Here is a 20,449-nt window from a genome sequence, read left to right on the forward strand (position 1 = left end):
TATAATTAATCTATACTAAAAATAGCACATATTGTTCGTATTGAAATGTTTTTTCTTTAATTCAACTATTAAAAAAAGGTTAAGCTTCAGTAGATACGGATATTAGCTGTTTAACAGATAAAATTGTTGTATCGGCGGAACAGAATTATCTTTTGTAGAGTGAACGTTCAATAAAAACAAAGAAATATTAAGCTTTCGACAGTTTAACGGGAAGTGACCGGAGACGGAAGTATAAGGGAGGGAAACCTCTTGTCCTGCATGGGTCTTTTCTGTGCTATCTTTGCTCTCGTCTCCCGTTTTGTGTGTTGGGGGGATGGGGCCGTGCCGAAGATGAGACACTCCAAATATTTACCACTTGGATAACTAAATATCTTTATTTCCTGATTGGGCTTCCTCCGTCGCTCTTGTAGATATACATACTTTTCGACGCCGTATGAGTTTGGGTGGGATTTGGCCAAGATAAAGTGGAGTATATCTGTACGTCCACGACACACGCTCAAAAAGTCGACAAAATGTATTCCTCTGCTGGAGGTAAGTGGTGCAGCTAACATTAGCATCGGCTAAGTGATGCAGCTAGCAAAAATTAACTCAGTAGTTGCAGGATTTTTCTGTTACATTGCATCGAGACATTGTTGAAACACAGGCCTGGGTCCTGTTTCATTTAGCTAGTTATTATAACACCAAACTGATCCTTTGATCGAGAACATGTCGTCCCAGTCTTAAGTGGAGGCATTAGCAGGGGCAAGCTTAGCTAGCGTGCAATAACAAGATGCTGCTGTTAGCTAAGTTAGCTTCAACGGTAACTCGTCACCGAACTTCTTGTTAGTTGGCGTCCCAACATAAATTAACTATGTGTGATTGGTCGGCGTGTTTTTCTTAATAAACAATCCAATTATAAGTACACAAAATAGTCATTTATAGTGCTCGTAGTTAGAAGTACAGACATAACCTAAAGCAATTACTATAAGGCAGTGGCCGACCATGCTATCAGATCCCATCATCTTCAATTTTAGCTATGTTTAGCTAATTTTAACAGTGTGGCAACCTAAATTTGAGGAATTTAGAGATGATTCATCGTCTGTTTTCCACGACATGAATGAACTGACGACATCAAATCGGCTTCTGAAGGTAGCACGGTTTTTTTTTAAGGCATTGAACATCTACAACTTAATTGAGAAGTACAGCGTTTGTCTGAGGCTTGGTACAGTTGTTAGAAGTTACTGTCGTTTCATGAGAAACTGGTAAACTAATAATATTAGAATATTGTAGCATTTGTTGTTCAAGTGTGGTTTTCCGCATTCGCGTTGTTAGACCCGAGGAACAAACACCAAAATCAGGAGCAAAGCTGTTTTGTATTTCTCTAAAATTTACCAGTGGTCTTAAGGTTTTGATTTTGTGTTGCAGGAGGCATCTTTGTAACACTGAAATATGAAATGCTGTGCAGCATTAAGGCTATTTCCAGGAGAATGGGCGGCTTCAGCATAGTTAGATTGCCAGCTTGCTTTATTCCTTCTGTTTGCGTATTGATAAGAGTTTTGAAAAACATTGTCCTTGATTGTGGATGATGGCGTTGTGGAAGCGATAAGAAAACTGGACCTACATAAATGGCTGTTTCACAGTGGATATTTATTAAAGATGAGTGTCAGTCAGCCTCTTTTTCCCACTTGCTATATAAATAATTAGTTCATGTTAGCTTGTTAAGCAGTAAATCTAGGTTTATTTTCTGTATTGAGTGGCTCAAATGTACATGATCATCTCTGTATTTATTTAAGCACTGTATGTATAGGATGTTGAGCATTTATAACAGGTCGTTTTTGTCCTCTGTAGCTTCTGAGATGCTTGAGGGACCTCGTTCCTCTGGGTCAGCAAGCTCTGGTAAGATTTTCCCATATTTGGTTTTTAATGCCTTAGACTGTTTCTAGCATTGGTCCAATGTAAGTGGAAACATAACATTTTTTTTTATATCCCTTAAACATCATAGGATGTACTCATCTGAAGTGCAATTTAGCCTTCTGACTGCATAATGAAATTGTCAGCAAAATAGGACACAGGTGATTTGGAATTGTAGGTGGGATTCTAAGGATACAATGTCTAAATGCACCTCATTGTTTTGCTCTGAATGGTAGCACACAGACGGTTACTGAGTAGCACCCACCATATATTACTAGGTTTTATGGGTGTTATTCTGTTTGAATGAGCAGAGCTGTAGCACAAAGATAAGTCGCTGAGTGAGGGTAATGGTGAGTGTGCCCTGACAGTCTCACTCTGATATCTGAAGTTTCAGATATGGGGCTTTTTGGTTCAGTATGCCTACCAGTGATAAAAGCTCAAGACATTTCCACCAGGATAATACAAAAAAATGGATGGCACCTCAAAAAAAATCTTACAGGATACAAGAAGAACAGGTTCTGATTTGGATCTGGGAAGGTCTAAACACTCCACTGCAAATACTCAAATAGCTTATTGGTAGCTGACAGTTTGAGTGTTGCTAGCCTCATTGGTGTCAGGTAGCCTACAAGTTCAGCATCCACAAGGAGATATTAATCCAGAATATACATTTAAAGAATTAAATGAGTTCATGAGCTGCAAGCCAAAACTGTGAACTAAGTGGTGATATGACTTGACTCATTCCATCTATATTTCTGACACTTGTGAACAACTATTAAAAGTAGATGCTGGACATGTAAAAGGAGGCTTGAATCTATAGCTGTATACTCATGTGTCACCTCAAATTTTATTACAGTGTAAGTGCCTTGTACTGTCCAACAAGATGTAGGAGCACTCATACGACTGTCAAGAAATAAAAAGTCACAACAGCTATGGATGGTGGTTATAAATTTGCTTTACAGTGCTTAAAAAAATTACCTCTTAGATATAATAACTTCTGCCAATCAAAGCAGGGATAACAGACTCCTTTAAAAAAATCTAGGTTATAGTATGCCAAAATGGTATTCTTTAAAATGGAGAACACCGCTGTGTTTGTCTCATCATCACAGTTTTGGTGACCTGCTACATGTAGGAGACCTGATATTTGACAGGGCTGACCAGGTCATGCAGAATTGGTAAATACATCTCAGTTAAGACATGACCTTGATAATTTTTTTAAAGGTAACCATTAAAAACAAGATTTAAAACTTTAATTCATGTGATCAAAAATGCTAATTGGACCTTTTAAGATCTTGGGAAATATCTGACATCTGCATACTGTGATCCTAATGATGTGCCCTGTCACTTTCCTTTATTTCACATATGTGTTATAGAACCCCCATCTTCCCCAGTGCCAGAATATGTGTTCAAGCCACCATCACGACCAGACTTTGGCACCATGGGCAGGACAATCAAGCTCCAGGCCAACTTCTTTGAGATGGAAATTCCCAAACTGGAGGTCTACCATTATGACATTGATATCAAACCTGAGAAATGCCCCAGGAGGGTCAATCGGTATGTACAAGTGTATGCTTCATCATCAGCCCCTGCTGGCATGTGGGAGATGAGCTGTTAGAATGTCCCAGGTGCTGTGGTAATTTGTTTGCATTTGTTCTCAGTGAAATCGTGGAGCACATGGTCCAGCACTTTAAAACGCAAATCTTTGGTGATCGAAAGCCAGTGTATGATGGGAGGAAAAATCTCTACACTGCCATGCCCTTGCCCATTGGTAGAGACAAGGTATGTACTGTTAGGATGTGCCACAACAATAAAATCTCTGCTTTTGGACAAATCGCATAAAATCTGTTAAGTTTCAAAACATCTTTACTTTTTTTTTCCTACACAGGTGGAGCTGGAGGTAACCATTCCTGGTGAAGGCAAAGACCGCAGCTTTAAAGTATCAATCAAGTGGGTGTCCTGCGTTAGCCTGCAAGCTCTGCATGAGGCACTGTCAGGACGGCTACCAAGCGTCCCCTTTGAGACCGTCCAAGCCTTGGATGTGGTCATGAGACATTTGCCCTCTATGAGGTGGGTTTGTTTGTCTTGTAGCTTGTTGTATGCCATAAAAATAACCTTTGTCAAATGACAACAGAGGTGGCTTTGACATGCCCTAACACAATTTACAAATTGTACATACTAGATTTATGACTGACTGTTGTCTGTTACAGGTATACACCAGTGGGACGCTCTTTCTTTACTCCCTCAGAGGGATGTTCAAATCCCCTCGGTGGTGGCAGAGAGGTGTGGTTTGGTTTCCACCAGTCTGTCAGGCCTTCCCTTTGGAAAATGATGCTCAACATTGACGGTAATTTTCACTTTGATTGTACACGGGTTGTATGAAGTTAAAAAAAATGTATGTATCTCATCTTTGTCTGCTTGTTTTGTTTGCAGTTTCGGCGACTGCATTCTACAAAGCCCAGCCTGTAATCGAGTTCATGTGTGAGGTCTTGGATTTTAAAAGCATTGAAGAACAACAGAAACCCCTAACAGACTCTCAACGAGTGAAATTTACAAAGGAAATCAAAGGTAAATGAAGCTCAGGAACTCACTTAGTGATGGCCGTTTAAGTCCTAGCTTGTCAGTGAGAAAATTTTTATTGTTGGTGCATTGTATTTATTATAAGGATGAGAATGTCAAGATTTGATTCACTTACTATTTTTATAATTAATAAGTCATTTAGATGTCATTTAATATCAAGTTTAGAATCGCAGCATGATTATACTTAAACATTTGTTTGTTTTTAGTTTTTTCTTTGCCATGTAAGGTGTTATAAGCCATATCCGATGCCACATAGCAGGGGACATTAAATCTCTATTTTATTTTAGCTTTTAAATTCTTCTTTTAAATTATCCTTTATTGTGGTTCATTCATTCAGGCTTGAAGGTGGAGATCACCCACTGTGGACAGATGAAGAGGAAGTACAGAGTGTGCAATGTGACAAGAAGACCAGCCAGCCACCAGACGTAAGAGGGCTCTTCTGTCTCATCTTTGTTCACATAATGTCATTGTTAGTTGTTCTGTTGCTAAAGTGCGTCATCTGCAGTCCAGCAACAATAAAAGCGACAATAAACATGTTGTTCCACAAAGTGTACAAAAGCAGATTGTGTGAAGTCTGTGAAATCTTTTCTTGGTTTTATTTTTCATTTATTTGCTTCCCTCAGGTTCCCCCTGCAGCAGGAGAACGGCCAAACTATTGAATGCACAGTAGCGCAGTACTTCAAAGACAAGTACAAGCTCATCCTGAGATACCCCCACCTCCCTTGTCTACAGGTGGGACAGGAGCAGAAGCACACCTACCTACCTCTAGAGGTAAGCATCACCAACCTTTTGTACTTATTTGCTTTTTGATACGTTAATCTGATACACTGTTGATTTTCCTTTTATAATTGATTTTTGTTTCATGTGTGTCCATTGCAGGTGTGTAACATAGTGGCAGGACAGCGCTGCATCAAAAAACTGACAGACAATCAGACCTCCACTATGATCCGTGCCACAGCCCGATCAGCACCAGACCGTCAGGACGAGATTAGTAAACTGGTAAGTAGTATTTTAGATAGATAGATAGATAGATAGATATACTTTATTTACCCAGGCTGGGAAATTGCAGTGCAGCAGCAGCAATACACACAACAAGCTATACAAAAGTTAAAAATAACAATATAAAAGTGGCAATATGAAATATACATACAAGACAATATAAAAAAATGTGTATACAACAAATAGACAGTGTAATGTTGTGCAAAAAAGTAGTAGAAGTAGACTGTAAGGTGCAGTGAACCGAGTGAGTAAAACGTTTAAAGTGCCTAGTGACTGTATGTTATGACCAGAGTTTATGACCATTTAGCTGTTATTATATAGTGTTTGTTAATCAGTTAATCATTAGTCATTTTTAAATCAAAAATGTCAAACATTTGCATTTGTTCAGACTTCTTAAATGTAACAATTTGCTGCTTTTGTTTGCCATTTCTGATGGTAAATGAGGCATCTTTGGGTTTTGGACTCTTGGTTGGACGAAATAAGCAATTTGAAAATTCCACTTTAAATACTGGGGAAATAATAAGTTTTATCACAGTTTTTTGACATTTTATAAATTAAACGATTAATCCACTAGTCCTGAAAATAATCAGCAGATTAATTGATAATGATAATAGTCATTGGCAGTCCTGTAGCAAACCAATTCAAGATTGTGTACTTAAGAGCTCACTGCTGCAGTCATGCCAAGGGTCGAAATGCCACTAAAAGAAAAAAAAAAAAAAAAATCAAAAGCGTGCAACATTTATGGCTGTTGTGAGCCCCTTACATGTGACTCTCCCACTAGTAAGAACTTTGCAACATGTAAATGACAGTAACTCCTGCCAACAAATGTTCTTATCAACCAGTTGTTGGTAGTTTTGTTTACAGTCATGTCCCTATCATATGCGCAGTGGTCCGATCAGTTATGATTCAGGATCCAAGAATAATGAAACTGGGTTAAAAATGTCATCAAGATTCACTGGCTGCATGCCATGTTTTGTTGACTTTTATTTTCAGAAATGAGGCTAAGTTGACAGCAAGATAAAAAAAAATGTCTGCAGTTTTCAGTTTTGTACCACAGTTGTGTTTACTGACTGGCTACAGAAGAACGAGGTTCATGACGTTCATCATAATTGGGGCTATCACAGTTTTCAGTCATTGGTAGTAATACAGTATGTATGGGAATATGTATTGTATGTAGATTCACGCCAACACATTGAGACTTCTGCTTAGAAATTCATGCTAATTTGAAATAAGCATTAAGATAAAATAATCCTTTATTGATTCCCAGAGGAGAAATTACTAGTGATAATCATTGATTTTTGATATTGTGATATTGTATTGTTCGACACTATAAACATTCAGAATTCTTATATGCACAATACTTACCTTTGCCTTATATATCATGACATGGCTGCATTTGAAAAAGGAAAAGTGTCTTAACTGAAATCTCAACTCGAATAATAGTCATTCGAATTAGGTGACAGGTGAAGATATTCACATCTAATCCAGCTGCTGTGTTTTAGTTTTTATGTTTTGTTTTGTTTTTTTTTTCCAGATGAGAAGTGCCAATTTCAATACAGACCCTTATGTTCGGGAATTTGGAGTGATGGTGAGGGATGAGATGACAGAAGTGAATGGCCGTGTCCTTCAAGCACCTTCCATTCTGTACGGAGGCAGGGTATGTTGATGACCAGATTTCAATGTGTGTAGGCATGATTCCTTCACTGGTACTGACTTTTATTGGAATAACTTCATCTTGCGTACAGTGATGAGGAATAACAAGGCTGCTGTCTTTACAATTTGCAGAACAAAGCAATAGCCACACCAATCCAGGGAGTGTGGGACATGAGGAACAAGCAGTTCCACACTGGTATTGAGATCAAAGTGTGGGCCATCGCCTGCTTTGCACCACAGAGGCAGTGCACTGAACTCCTGCTCAAGTAAGTAAAGTGTCCCCATGAGTTGTAGATGGATTTCATGTCACTTTGACCCTTTTGTTCAGTTTGATGGCAGACAGCTGTTAATTCTAGGGCTAGTGGGGAAAGTTTGGAGCATAGTTTAAGCCCTGAAACACACACCTTAGAAATACAGAAACACAAGGATACACTGATCTGTTTCAAATATCGCAGTCGCAGAAATGACCCAAAACTGTGATTTGATTTGTGCCTCTGTTGGGTCTTTCACTGTATTGTTCCCCTGAGAACTGAAATATTTTAGCTCTACGGGATCGTAGGAGTGCATGTTGACTTCATACAGCTGTGTGTTCATTTGCTTTGCTTTTGCTAGGTTTTGTCTTTTGCATTTGTGTACTAAGAAGCTTTATAACAGTATTGACGTGTTTGGTGTACACAATAGCGAGACCTACGGGTCGCTTTATGACTGGGTTTCAAGATTTTCTTTTCAGCGATACTGTGGTTCAGCTTAAATGTAATATTCTTAATTTTCATATGCAGTACTATTTAGATAAATGAATGATTTAAGTATCATAGTTTCTGTAAGAATTTAATTTTTTTTTTAATTTAATTTTTATGCTTGAATCAAGATTCACAAGGTAGTTTTCGGGGGCCCTTGATATTACTTTCTCTTGCAATGTAGACAACATAACAATGAACAATTTCCTCATCTGTCTCAGAGCATTCACAGATCAGCTGAGGAAGATCTCTAGGGATGCTGGGATGCCCATTCAGGGTCAGCCTTGCTTCTGTAAGTACGCCCAGGGAGCGGACAGTGTGGAGCCCATGTTCAGGCACCTCAAGTACACCTACCAGGGCCTCCAGCTGGTGGTCGTCATCCTACCGGGGAAGACACCTGTTTACGGTGAGAGATCCACTCATACACTTTGTTGTTTTTGTGTCATTTAGCGAGGAACTTCTGTTTATATTAATTTATCAATTTCTCCACATGAAAGCAGTGCGTTTTTTTTAAAGCAAAAACTAAATAACCTTTGACTTAATAATAATACCACAACACCATGCAATTACGGTTGGTCGACTGTGCTAATTCAGATCACAAACTCGAGTAGTTTAAAGCAAATGTTTTTGCTGTGGCGAGGCATTGCTTTAAAACAAACGCATTTCCAAAGCGGTGAGGATTTGTGTGATTAGAGTGTTCTATTTGAAGCTCTGGCAGTTGTGTCTGAACATGCCTACTGAGTTTTACTGCTGCTTTTTCTGCTTTAGGAAGTGACCTCAAGGAAACACGGGCCAAATAGACCTGCATATTCACTGTGATTCTCCTTGCTGTCCCATTTGTTTACTAGCTCACTGTGTCATTTAAAGATTATTTTATTTTTATTATTAAAAGATTATTATTGTCCTGCTGTGTGTTGTAGCTGAGGTGAAGCGTGTTGGGGACACGGTACTTGGCATGGCAACGCAGTGCGTGCAGGTGAAGAATGTTCAAAAGACAACACCTCAGACCCTCTCCAACCTCTGTCTGAAGATCAACGTCAAGCTGGGCGGTGTCAATAACATCCTCCTCCCGCAGGGCAGGTTAGTGAAGATATCGATGATGAAATGAAACAAATTTGTATGTCTTTTAAATGTGATACATCCACCCAAAATGGAAAGTATATGTTTTGCGCTGAATTTCACCTGTTTCACTCCAGGCCGTTGGTGTTCCAGCAGCCGGTCATCTTCCTTGGTGCAGATGTGACTCATCCACCTGCAGGAGATGGAAAAAAGCCTTCCATTGCTGCTGTAAGTAACCCCACACAACACAGCATGAACATCTACCCTTTACAAAACACTTCGGTGAAATAGGCAGCCATTTGTAGCAAAACCCACTGGAATGCTAGTTACCTAGCACAAAGCTACACAGACAAACTTCCTGAGAGTTGGTGATACAATAGTAGCTGTGTATGTGAGCTGGAGTGCACAACACTGAGATGAGCTTGTTCAAAGCCCCCAAGATACCCAAGACATTCTGTTAACTTCCTGAAGTAAGCATCATATTTCCTTTTCAGGTCGTTGGTAGCATGGATGCCCATCCCAGCAGATACTGTGCCACGGTCCGGGTGCAGCAGCACCGTCAGGACATCATCCAGGACCTGGCCACCATGGTGAGGGAGCTGCTCATCCAATTCTACAAGTCCACCCGCTTCAAGCCCACCAGAATCATTTACTACCGCGATGGCATCTCTGAAGGCCAATTCAACCAGGTGATGCACAGATCAGGAGCTATGCAGAATAAATTAGGAAATATTAGAAAATACAGACAGCTTTGTGTAGGCACCAGTATCAGTATAAGAAAACAATGTACTTAGCAGTGCTTAATTTTTATACGTTTGTAAGTGGCAATTTTTTTTATTTGGTTTGAGCTTTTCACCTTGTCTTTAATATATTTCTATTTGAATACATACAGGTCCTCCAGCATGAGCTGCTGGCCATCCGTGAGGCCTGCATAAAACTAGAGAAGGACTACCAGCCTGGTATCACCTTTGTGGTGGTGCAGAAGAGACACCACACAAGACTGTTCTGTATGGACCGAAATGAGAGGGTCAGTATTGTGACATCGGGTAGAAGTGGCAATTTTGTCAGTTTTGTAACCAACTTAACTAAAAACAAAAAAGAGCGCACACAAGTTTGAGATCAAAATTATATTGTTTTACATGCCACAAAGTTGAAATGACATCAACTCAGTTGCTTCAGGTGTTTGTGTACTTTTTTCTAGCAGTGTCCCTAAATGAAGGACAATCATTTATTTTAAGCAATTTGTTGACATTAGCATGACACTACAATTTAAATCGCGAATTAATGTTATTCCCATATCATGTAATGAGTCCGCCTTAACTCTCTAATGCATTTTTGCAGGTCGGGAAGAGTGGCAACATTCCTGCAGGCACCACAGTGGACACCAAAATCACTCACCCATCAGAATTTGATTTCTACCTTTGCAGTCATGCTGGCATTCAGGTAAGAGCTGAATTAGGATTAGCTGTGGCTGAATTTACAGGTTAAACCTTTACAGTTTAGGGGTATATTTAACAGATTCTGACAAATGCATCAGCGGCCACCTTGTCCATTAACAGAAGACTGTTGATGGTGTTGGCAGTGTTTCCGCTCGTACACCTGAAAGCAACACCTGTGCTCTGTTATCACTCCTTGCAGGGTACCAGCAGGCCGTCTCATTACCATGTGCTCTGGGACGACAACCACTTCTCTTCAGATGAACTGCAGGTTCTCACCTACCAGCTATGCCACACTTATGTGCGCTGCACCCGGTCGGTTTCCATCCCAGCACCAGCTTACTATGCCCATTTGGTGGCTTTCCGGGCTCGCTATCACTTGGTGGACAAAGAGCACGACAGGTAGGGAATCTGAGCTATTTGCTGCTGCCTTTTTGAACAGCTATGTATTCATTTAACGTTTTAGTATTCAGTATTCATTAAAGAAAGGAATTTTCTAATGTTGCTGTTTCAGTGCCGAGGGCAGTCATACATCTGGCCAGAGCAATGGCCGTGACCAACAGGCCTTGGCCAAGGCCGTTCAGATCCACCAGGACACCCTGCGCACCATGTACTTTGCTTGAGAGCACACAACCCCAGGTTGGGGTGGGTGAGACCCCACTGATGAAACACACTACCCTTTGCTGTCTGACTGTCAGCTGTAGATAGCATCACAGTGGTTTCACATGGTGATCTCCCTGCCAATCAGACCTGTCAGTTACCCATATGTCTACAATTGTACTTCAGACGCTGACCTACGCAAACCAAGCCAGCTATTAGACTGTAAGATGCAAAAGAATTCTTGGGGTTTGAGCTGGAAGAGTTTTATTTACATGTTGTGCATTAGTGCGTGTTTATATTTGTGGTAGGGAAATATTTTGCAAAGTATGAAAGGAAAAGTTTGTACACTGATAGAAGAAATCTGCCGTTTCTTAACTCGTGAGCAGTATCATTACACATTGGGGTGATTTCATAAATTAGAAGAAGCTGTTCACCCTCCTTCTCCTGTTTCTGTTGTTTTGTTAGGGTCTTGGTGCTTGAAGGGAGAAGGACTAAATTCATCAAATGATAAGGGAGGGGAACTGTATACTGTTTATATGCCTAAAGATTTGCTCCGCTGACAAATATTATTTATCAGCCAATCAAAGCAAAGTGCACTGACCACAATGGGTACTTCAATCAGGACAAAAGTACTTAATATATTGAGGGTTGCGCGTCATTTTTCACATAGGGCACTATGTGATGAAAAGTGCCATTTGAGACCACCTTTTTGTTTTAATATCTGTGGAAGACTATGAATTATTAGGTCCACATCTGCTAAGATTTCAGTATTTGTCCTTGATTGACACTGATGACCATTTAATGCCAAATCTGGTGGCAACGTACTAAATGATTGTTGCATCAGATTTGCCATCACCCCTTCAACCAACACTTAGTTTATTTGAGATGAGGACTGTTAGTGTTTAAGTAGAGATTGAAAGAACAGCAATTTCATTCTTATCTGCCACTCTTGTTAGTCTGAACAAGAAAGAGTTGCACCAGTAAACTAATTCCCCTACCGAGAAATAGTGTATTGGGACTGGTTCCCAACAAGGACACCTTTCTAATGTACTCTGAGCCGTGCTGATGAACGACACATGATGTCAAACTCAACATAAAGGGGAATTTGATGAAATCTCTTTTTTTCCCTTTAGTTTTTATAGTCTAATTTAATTTCAATCATTTTGTAATAAATATGCATGTAGCTGACTCATGTTTTAGACTTTTAGGCATTTGTGATACTTGTTTTATTTCTTCCTATATACAAATTAACCATTCTTCTGTGTTTTAATGAATATAGCAGCGGGATAGCGTTTTCTGCAGTGTCTTTGTCAGAGCAGGATACTTGTGCAGAGTCTCCATATCCAGGCATTCGGTACAATGGAGTGAAAGCTAGAGCATTTTAGAGTTTTAACCGATTGAAATTCCCTAAAAAAAACCAACAAATCTTGTGTTTGCTCCGAGACTTGGGAGCAGTCGTCGCACAAAAGCTTGGGTTTTATGCAAATGACTTTTTGTGAGTCTTTATATTATAAAGTAATGTTGGTAATAAGGTATATTTTGAATAAGCTTTCAGTGGAGGCTGCTGAAAATGTTAGTTTTTTTTTTTTTTAAATGACTGGCCCACATGTAGTCTAAATTAACACTGTCTATTTGTATACAGATGTTAAGTGCAAATATTCTCTTGCCTTCTAAGACTGTTACAGTCTTACTAATAATTCTTGACATTTCCTAACATCCCACCTGAGTTTTACTACTAAAGTTAAGCCGGCGAATGTTCTCAGTCTTGATTGAAGGCGAGTAGTCTACATTTTTCTAACTATGCATCCTTTTTAACCAAGAGATTTAGCAGTGTGGTATCTCACATGAATTTGGGTCATTTCTAGAGGTAGATAATCAGGGCTTTTATTTGTTTTTTTATTATTATTGTTGTTGGTTTTTTTAGCATGTGGCTTTTAGTAGCGTTTCTTAGTGCTTATCAGCGTCTTCATGCCTTTCTAACGGGATGAAGTATTTATGTGGTCATTTTTAATGTTGTAGATTTTATAGCCTGAAAATTGGGTGTATCCTTTGTAACACACAATCTTTCTTAGCCAAACAAGATTACAAACCTTTACATTATTAATATTCAAAAGACATAGAAGCACAAAAAGACATCTTGATGCTAGGTGCTAGATGTTTTCACTGTAACCACCATAATTCCTCACTGGACTGGTCAACGAGGCTTTTTACTTTGTTTGTTAAAAGGATGCTTCATCATCTTGAGGATCTTTTCTCTCCCTTTGACGACCTCTCTGCATTACCCTTTTTATTCATAACTTGTAAAGCAACCAGAAATCCGACTGACTGTGTTTGTGGGGCATTCTGAAAAATCACGTACTTGATATTTACTGTTATGATGTCAATATTGTTCTTATCGGTGCTGGTCTCACAACATGTAAAATTTGGATGCACTTTTAATAGCAGAGCGTTGGTATGACTTCTCCAGGCGTGTGTTTCTCAAGCGAAGCAGGAGCCTCGGCCATATTGTGTGACACTGGTGTAATTGTATGGAAATGGCCGTGTGTTCTACCTCTTGTTACCTGTTAAAGTGTTATGGTAACATCACACTGCTGGCCATTTCTGTATAATTACCCCTGCTATCTGTCTAATTGGCATTGTTTGAGTCTTGCATTGACAGTAGAGGTTTTAAATGCTTGGGAGTGCATGACGGTGAATGCGCTTTTCTCAGTTTATGTAGTTGTGTGATTTTTTTTTTCTTTTTTTCACAGTTTTACTCAAACTCATAAGAGAGAATGTGTTGTTTTTTTTCTTTTTGTGGTTTTGAGCTGTACGACCAAAATCTTGAAGTGTGTTTTGTATGCACACACGGTGTTCCCTTCTTTTTTTTCCTTTTATTCTATGCACCAGTGAAACTACAGAATTTTTTTTTTGTTTTGTTTTGTTTTTGACACCTTGATTTTCCACCTCAGCCCACATCAGGTGTGATCCTTGCGTATCCTTGATTTGGAGAAATTGTAAATGTACCATAGTGGTGCTGTTAGTCAGACTGTTATAATTAAAAACAGTACAAAGAGAATAAGTCAAGCACATTGAAATCCACGTGAAAAGATGTTTGTAAGTCGGCAAGGCATTTGTTCAGGTACACTTCACCACAGAACATTATACGTATGCGGTCATGCCTTTCTATACGTCTGTCATATAGAAAGTGAGCAGGTGTCCAGAAGATAGTGTGCTGAAATTCATAACATCAAGGTGTCATTTTAGGAGATGGCTTTGTACTTGTTGTTATCGCTTCATCGTGTTTTACATTACCTTTACCAGCACCTTAAAACAGCAAATCACGATGGCTTTGCTTTTCCTGGATATAAAACTCAAAGACAATGTTGTTTTTGCACTAAACAAGAATGGATTTTTGTAGCTGTTGCAGCATTAAGAGTATTTATCAGGTGGCACACTCAGCCTCTGTTTTCTTTTTCTTTTCTTTTTTTTTTTTTGAAATTTAGAAAGCAGCAGTTGGCATTGGTGGCTTTTACAAAATCTACATGTTTTGTAAAATATGGCACAGAAGGCATAGCCAGCAGGGCCTGATAGCCTCTTGGTGTGCACATTTCATTCAGATAGCCACGCCTGCTGATCAGGAGGGATTTTACCCAGTCAACCAGCATTCTGCATGCCGTCTTTCAGAAATATCCTCATGTCTTTAAAATTTACTGCAAGACCGAAACTTCTAGGTGTGTGGGTGGGGATGCCTTTGTATGGTGATGTGCAAGATAAGGTGCTATATGCAAAATAAACTGACGGGTGAAAAAGAAGCTGAATAGCTATGGACAGTAAGGTTTGTGTAGACCAAAGTGCTGTGTGAGGAGGAAAAGTGCAGGAAAGTTTGACATGGTCGTGGTCCCTGCTCAAGACTGCAGTGTGCACAGAACAAATACGGTAATGTCTAAGGTTTCTTTGTGTGTTGGACACCACCATAGACTATACATATCAAGATTCAGAAGAGGCTTTTCCCATTCACATGAATCTGCTTGATCTTAACGAGCTAAATCAAGAATTTGTATGGAACAAACAAATGAATACACCAGCCTGGATGAATGTGGCATTACGTCATTAACTTTAATGATGTCCGAGGTGCTTAGTTAGGAAGGTAAAACAAACCCTAATGGCATTACAGGATACTTTTTGGCAGATATTTTACTTTAGTTTGAGCGTTTTTTGTTTTTTTTTCTGAATGTTTTGGAGTGGCCAAGACAAAGCAGATTCTGGAAATGGCTGCTTTGTAAAGTATCATATCATAAGCTAATTTAATTGATCATACATTTTATTTTCTCAATACCAGTTTAAGTCTGTGTTTCAGTTGCTGGTTGAAAGAAGTTGAGATACAGTTTCTTCCAGTGTAACAATCAGCCTGTTTACATTTTGCATTTGGACTGTTTTAGAATAAAATAAAGCCCAATTTCAACCTTACATCAGTTTATTTACCCCATGCATAATAACGTTTCTGCTCTCTGCCCTCTCGTCCGTCTTTTGGAGAGAAATTATTACTGGTATAAAGAAACTTTTTGTAGCGTAGAACGTTTTTAGCTCCAAATAATAACAATGAATGTACTTAGAGCCTCCGTGGTTTGTCATATTGTACAGGCTATCCATCCAGTACATTTACGTTCATGTTTGCTTCTTGTGTACAGCTTTTTTTTTTTTTGTTGTTTGTTGTTGTTTTTTTCCTCCTATTTATAGGCTTTAATAATTGCAGAAAGTATTACGTTTTCATTGATTTTTAGATGTCGCCTGCGTCACCGCTGATATAATTCATTCTTTTCCACTGATTAACAGGAGATATACAAGTCTACAGTTGAGATGTCTTTCTGGTTGTTGACTAATGTAGTTCTAGGTGACAGTGTTTCACACTGGTGCAAAGAGTAGTCATCTTTTCCATTCATGCTTGTGTGAGGTGCTGTAACATAAGAGCAGTGTATGTGTGTATATATGATGGTTGCTTTCTTGTGTGATTTTATTTGCTGTTAGGTTTATGGCTTCTGCTTAAGCCCTTGGTCTGATATTCCTGATATTCCTGTCCGCAGAGTTGTCTTGTAAAATTCGAAAACCCTTCCCGAGTTCAGCTCACTCAAACAAGCGAAGGTTTTGGTTTGAGTGCTGCTTGTCTTCTTACTTTTGGTGATTGTTTTGCTACGCAGCTGTTTTTTTTTTTTTCCAGATTTTAGAAGTACCATTTATGATTTACAAGGCACTCAGCTGGATTCAGCAAGCATAATTTCCCTATTCCTATTTCTAGATAAATCCTTCTGAAGCATCACTCTGTCATTGACACTCATATGTCCACTCAGTTATCTATAGCCATGTGACATTGGTGTGGTCCCTTGAGGTCTCTCCAGTGAAAAGTTTCCCTGTGTGATACAAGAATGAAAGAACATGAAATGAACTCAAGAACAATTATGCCTCATGTCCACTGGATGCAGCTACGCCACACTTTGCTTTTCGCTTCTGATCTTTGTCATGGTTTCTCCTGGAGGCATTTAAGAAATGTCTTCTAAAAATGTCTTGAAGTATCCTCAAAGCAGCCTGTCATTTGGCATATTTCCACTCTTGTTTGGAGATGCCAGTGTTTTTAGCAGCGCAGTTATACAGAAACTTTAGTCTCAACAACTACTCACTGGAATTCCATGAAATTTTGGTATACATTAGTAGACCAAAGTAGACATTCATGGTCCCAAGAGAAAGTATTCTAATAGTTTTTGATATCATTATGTTCATAAAGCAACATTTAACCATTTAAATCATTTAACCTAAAATTGACGCAATCATTTTGATGCTACACTGTCTTGCAGTAAGGAGACGGGCTGCCCTGTCACTCTTACTCTGCACCCTGAAAGCCTGTTGTTACATTGCATAACTGGGATGGGTGTGTACAGTCTCCTGTGGAAAGTGCGTATGACTTCACAGTACACTTTGTGACAGAGCTTTACTCCTCTTAATTACTGTGCACAGAATGCCTTTCTGTCCTTATTTTGTATGTGTCAGTTCTAGACAATTGTCAATAAATGTTGGCATTTATGTACATTCACAATTGAATATCAAGCTTCACACAAGGTGCTCTGGCCAAAATAGATCCAGCATGAAATCAGAGCCCAGTGAGAGCCTGTCTGGCAGCCATGACCAAGGCAGAACATGTTGCAGCTGCCTCCGGTGGATATTTGGGGAGTCGTGGGGCTGTAGTAAATCTGACCTTGACTGTGGTGAACTGTTTTACCAAATTTCACCAAACCAAAATAAATGCCATCCAGCTGACCTACATGCATCCACTGTTGAAAGATTCATGTGGGTATTTTTGTACCTTTGAAGCATTTCTAGTCTTCAGAATGACTTGGCTTTTTATTTACCAACTTGGAAAAAAACTACCTCAGAGCAGTGTCGGGTGCTAGCTAATATTAGCCCTAATTTATAATAATGGTAACAAAATTGAAAATTATTGTGACCAAACCAATACAAGCCAATATCATGTGACTTTCCTTTAACCTTAATGAAATGGAAAACCAAGTAATCATGTATGACTGGTTGGTTGCTTTAGTTGGTTACATTTTAGGGGACCAAATTTTTGTGATTGGAAGTCTCATTGTTTCACGCAAGTTCTTGAGTCTTTTTTTTTTTTATTTCAAAATGATGTTGACAAAAACAACCAGGCACAATCTAGGACTCATCCATGGGGTGAAATAAACTGTAATCATTAGCGGATGATATATCGTCAAACGTGCCATCATACAGTGATTGCTATTCACTTTGACAATGTGTTCATATTCCAGTAAAATGTTATGTGGTGGTGATATTGAGGAATGTTTGCAATGGCGGTGAAGGTTTGTCAGAAAGATGTATGTACAGCAATAACGTTGGTGTGTGGGCTGTGGATCGTTGGTCATTTGTCTTTACACCAGTCTGTCCTCTTCATGCAGGTCAAGACAATGCTCTGTAAACATTTTAGACTTTTAGTTAGCAGGACAATACTTAGTCTCCGTATTTGGAAACAGCTTTTTTTGTTTTTGTTTTACCAGAATGTAGAAATATGAAGATTTCATACTGGATAGATCCACTCCACTGATGAATTGTCTACGTTAAACTGCCGTGTTAACCCAGTACTGCAATAAAATCAGGGTGGATGTCCCTGTCTCATAGTCACTTCATTTCCACTTTTCCTCCAATTAACCAGAATCAAGGTTTACTTTACAATGTATCAGAATATTGTCAACTTCAATGAAAGGTACATATGAGGCTGTGTGGCAGTTAACTACAATTTGTTGTAATTTAGTCAAAACTGGAAACATCCAGCACGTTGGTAGTCGTTTTATATGTGCCTTTTGTTGGATCTCTCTCTTCTCCATCTGCCCCATCTTTGGATTTGTGAGTCCTTTCAACATAAAAGTTTTGACAAAATCTGCAAAGAAGCCACATTTAAAAAAAAAAAAAAAAAAAAATCAAAAAAAAAAATCTGTTCTTAATTATCATGCAACCTTGCGTGTAGATGCTGCATAGAACGATCAGTATTTGTGTTTTGCACTTTCAAAGCAGTCTCAAAAAAAAAATCGCCCACTTGGGTTTGGGCAGAAAGTAAAATGAAATAACTGACGAGGTATTTTATGCTATCAATAGGAATTATAAGGAATAATATGACTTTGAAGAGCTTTTCTAAAAAGGTTGATATATCTATATATATTCATGAAGTACCTCATAAGCCTGATATATGCTGCATTGACTTTTTTTCTGTAGTGTACTTCATATTGTCCAATAAAATTTTAATTTTTCCCCCTTTTGGGAGGTTTGAATGTCACTGCAGGCTGTGCACATGCCACAACCAGTAAATCTGATAGAGTTATGTTGTAACAAAGGAGTGTATTACACCTTGTGGCCAAATGATAATGTGTCATTTATGCAATTTCTACGTAAATGTCAGAGTATTTCTCACTTGTAGCCATGTCATATTTCTGTACTCTGTCTTTTTATTTTTATTTTTTCTTTTGGCATATTCTCTGCGTCTGCGTAGCCAAAAAGATCGTGTTAAGTCGACGATGAGGTGATGTGCACCAAGCATCCTGCAAGGCTCTGTGGTATAACACGACTGTTGACTCAGGTATTGTCGTGAAAAGGGCTGTATCTGCTTACTGTGTCTATGACCAAACCCCACCCCTGACCCTCCCCCCTACACCTTTGTCTTAAAATAGCCTTAGATCTACATGTGAGGTTCCTATTTGGCCTTAAAAGTTGAACAAATTATGCACTACAATTAAACGGACTTGACAGAGAGCTCGCAACCCGTGCAGACACGTTTTATCTTTGGTCCGTGTTGCGTCATTGCCATGTTATCTACCTCCTCTGAATGTAGGAGCTGTCCTGGAGCTGTAGTTGACTGCAAAACCTTTTGGATTTTTTTTTGTGCTCATTTAAGGAAAACAGACAATCACCTGTAGATTCTTGAAACACATAAATGATATTCCCCAATTTATTCATATACCGAACTGATTCCAGGACAACTCCAGTTTTCTTGTCTTTTTCCCTCATTGGCCATTTTCGTTTTATACGTTGTGCTTTTTTGCATTGTTAGCCATGATGGAGAAGCAAAGTGACCAAAGTCTCTTGGCAAAAGTGGCCCTGCACAGCCATGTGAATTCAAACCTCCCTTCATTTGTGTCATTTTGAGCTCAGTTTTTGAGTTGTTGTTTTTCTTCTCTCTCTCTATATATATATACATATATCTATCTATCTCTCTTTTCTCCCTTATTTAAACCACGACATGCCAAAACTAAATTTGCTGTCATTCCTGTTCTGGTGAGGGTCTTTATGTTGCTGTTTTAATTTGTTCACATCCACTGCTAAGCTCCTTGTTCTTGTTGTTTGTAAAGTCGTAAGCTTTGATTTCTATTTTACATTTCCTTATTTTTGTTAACAAGTATGCTTACAGAACACAAGATATGCTGTAAACCCTGTTAGGACATAATGTGAAAACGTATCACTTAATATAGTTCACTCTTTGGCTTGACTGTAAGTTGCGTTAATAAAAATGTTTCAAAAGTTTTCCTGTTGTGTTGTGACTTCTGTGTAACCACTTGAGAACAATGCTTATATTTAACAGTGATTTAGAAAATCATGTTAGTATCATAATACTCATAACATCAATGCAGCTAAATGAAATTCAGCCGTTACTCGTTTCATTGTTGGCGCCTGCGATTTTACTACTGTGACATGTCAAAGTAAAGGTATGACAAAGCTGGCTGAAAGGCCCGTTTTCACACGTGGTTTCAGTCAGAGCGAAATACCAACATCGGGAGAAACGCGTAGTTCTTTTATCGTTTTTGGCAGTCGTAATACAAACGTAAATCACATAGCATAATACTTTGCCCTCACAAATGTCACCACACAATATTAATAATCTGGAATCAAAAATGAACTGACGAAGAGGTTAGACTTTTTAAGTATGGTGCAAATGGGCGATTAAAGGGGATAGTTCGCCTAAAT

At 38.9% G+C, this 20,449-nt stretch overlaps 1 protein-coding gene across 1 annotated transcript; it reads left to right on the forward strand.

Moving 5' to 3' along the window:
* Positions 1–268: 268 nt before the first annotated feature.
* ago2 (argonaute RISC catalytic component 2) lies at positions 269–20,008 on the forward strand. Its single transcript, XM_046416754.1, has 20 exons — positions 269–531; positions 1,828–1,875; positions 3,261–3,441; positions 3,546–3,666; positions 3,773–3,954; positions 4,095–4,231; positions 4,318–4,452; positions 4,802–4,889; positions 5,088–5,235; positions 5,344–5,463; positions 6,998–7,120; positions 7,249–7,382; positions 8,075–8,259; positions 8,774–8,933; positions 9,050–9,140; positions 9,407–9,601; positions 9,805–9,939; positions 10,254–10,355; positions 10,551–10,750; positions 10,863–20,008. The coding sequence occupies exons 1-20, from the start codon at positions 513–515 to the stop codon at positions 10,969–10,971; spliced, it is 2,613 nt and encodes an 870-aa protein (XP_046272710.1). The 5' UTR covers positions 269–512; the 3' UTR covers positions 10,972–20,008.
* Positions 20,009–20,449: the final 441 nt, after the last annotated feature.

Source organism: Scatophagus argus, chromosome 17 (genome assembly GCF_020382885.2).
Source record: "Scatophagus argus isolate fScaArg1 chromosome 17, fScaArg1.pri, whole genome shotgun sequence".
In the NCBI taxonomy this organism is placed as follows: Eukaryota; Metazoa; Chordata; class Actinopteri; family Scatophagidae; genus Scatophagus; species Scatophagus argus.

Excerpts from the sequence above, each read along its gene's own strand:
- ago2 (XM_046416754.1), top strand. Across the intron at positions 4,453-4,801 it reads ATTTACAAAGGAAATCAAAG|GCTTGAAGGTGGAGATCACC; the intron begins GTAAATGAAGCT and ends TCATTCATTCAG. Across the intron at positions 5,464-6,997 it reads AGGACGAGATTAGTAAACTG|ATGAGAAGTGCCAATTTCAA; the intron begins GTAAGTAGTATT and ends TTTTTTTTCCAG.